General features: G+C 36.8%; 1 protein-coding gene across 1 annotated transcript; it reads left to right on the top strand.

The window, feature by feature from the left end:
• The first annotated feature begins 30 nt into the window (after positions 1 to 30).
• LOC111875226 (sprT-like domain-containing protein Spartan) lies at positions 31 to 826 on the top strand. The gene is made up of 2 exons (XM_023871282.2): positions 31 to 215; positions 520 to 826. Exons 1-2 carry the CDS (start codon positions 144 to 146, stop codon positions 751 to 753), a joined length of 306 nt encoding a protein of 101 aa, XP_023727050.1. The 5' UTR covers positions 31 to 143; the 3' UTR covers positions 754 to 826.
• The last annotated feature ends 20 nt before the right edge of the window (positions 827 to 846 follow it).

Below are 846 nucleotides of genomic sequence, written 5' to 3'. Positions count from 1 at the left end.
TCACCCTGACTACCTAAGCAAGTGATAACATTGCTAAGGTTTAATTGCAGAGCGATGTCATATGTCGAAGTAGGAAATTTAGTTAGTGCCGACGTAAATAGCAAATAAGTACATAAAGATATCCGAGAGGTATTGAATTCAGTATGCACTTCGACGAAGATTTTGCATTGGCGCTGCAGCTACAAGAACAGTTTATTAAAGAAAACGTTATAGAAGTATGTATATTTCGTTTTTTTTTTGCTCCAATTCAAAGAAATTTGTATGCATTTACATTTTTAATAGCCCCCGTTATTGCATATATGACCGTAAGGAACAGTTCATGAAAGAATACCTGACTTTCATCTGGCGTAACGGGCACCGTTCTGCCATAGTAGTAACGGTAGTAACGATGTTGCAGTGTTATGAGAGTACTGTAGAATCAAATTCACATCACATTCTTCTGTGACCAGATGTGAAATATTTTGCATGTTCTGTTTTCTCTGCATAGCATATATTGTAATTATTTGAATTATGTTTCAGCTGAAACCTGAGTCTGTAATAAGTTCACATACAAACAAAATTCCAGACATCAAATACAAGGAAAACAGTAATAAGAAGAAATCTCCTAAACAAACTTCCATTGTAGACCCATCATGGGAGTATGTGGATCCAACACCAGATATACATGCTCTGTTTACGCAGTTTGATAACCGATTCTTCTGGGGAAAGTTGAGGACAGTGGAAGTGAGGTGGAGCCCAAGAATGACTTCGTAAGGATGTTTCTGTAAAGATATTATCCTCACTTAAATTCTCTAAGTATATCGATGTCAAAGGACGGAGTCCCATAGTTTGACCTATTCCATATCT

This window comes from Cryptotermes secundus, unplaced genomic scaffold, assembly GCF_002891405.2.
Source record: "Cryptotermes secundus unplaced genomic scaffold, Csec_1.0 C38246053, whole genome shotgun sequence".
In the NCBI taxonomy this organism is placed as follows: domain Eukaryota; kingdom Metazoa; phylum Arthropoda; class Insecta; order Blattodea; family Kalotermitidae; genus Cryptotermes; species Cryptotermes secundus.
This window is presented reverse-complemented; position numbering and strand designations above follow the sequence as displayed.

Excerpts from the sequence above, each read along its gene's own strand:
- LOC111875226 (XM_023871282.2), top strand. The coding sequence starts at position 144 with ATGCACTTCGACGAAGATTTTGCATTGGCGCTGCAGCTACAAGAACAG. Across the intron at positions 216-519 it reads TTAAAGAAAACGTTATAGAA|CTGAAACCTGAGTCTGTAAT; the intron begins GTATGTATATTT and ends ATTATGTTTCAG.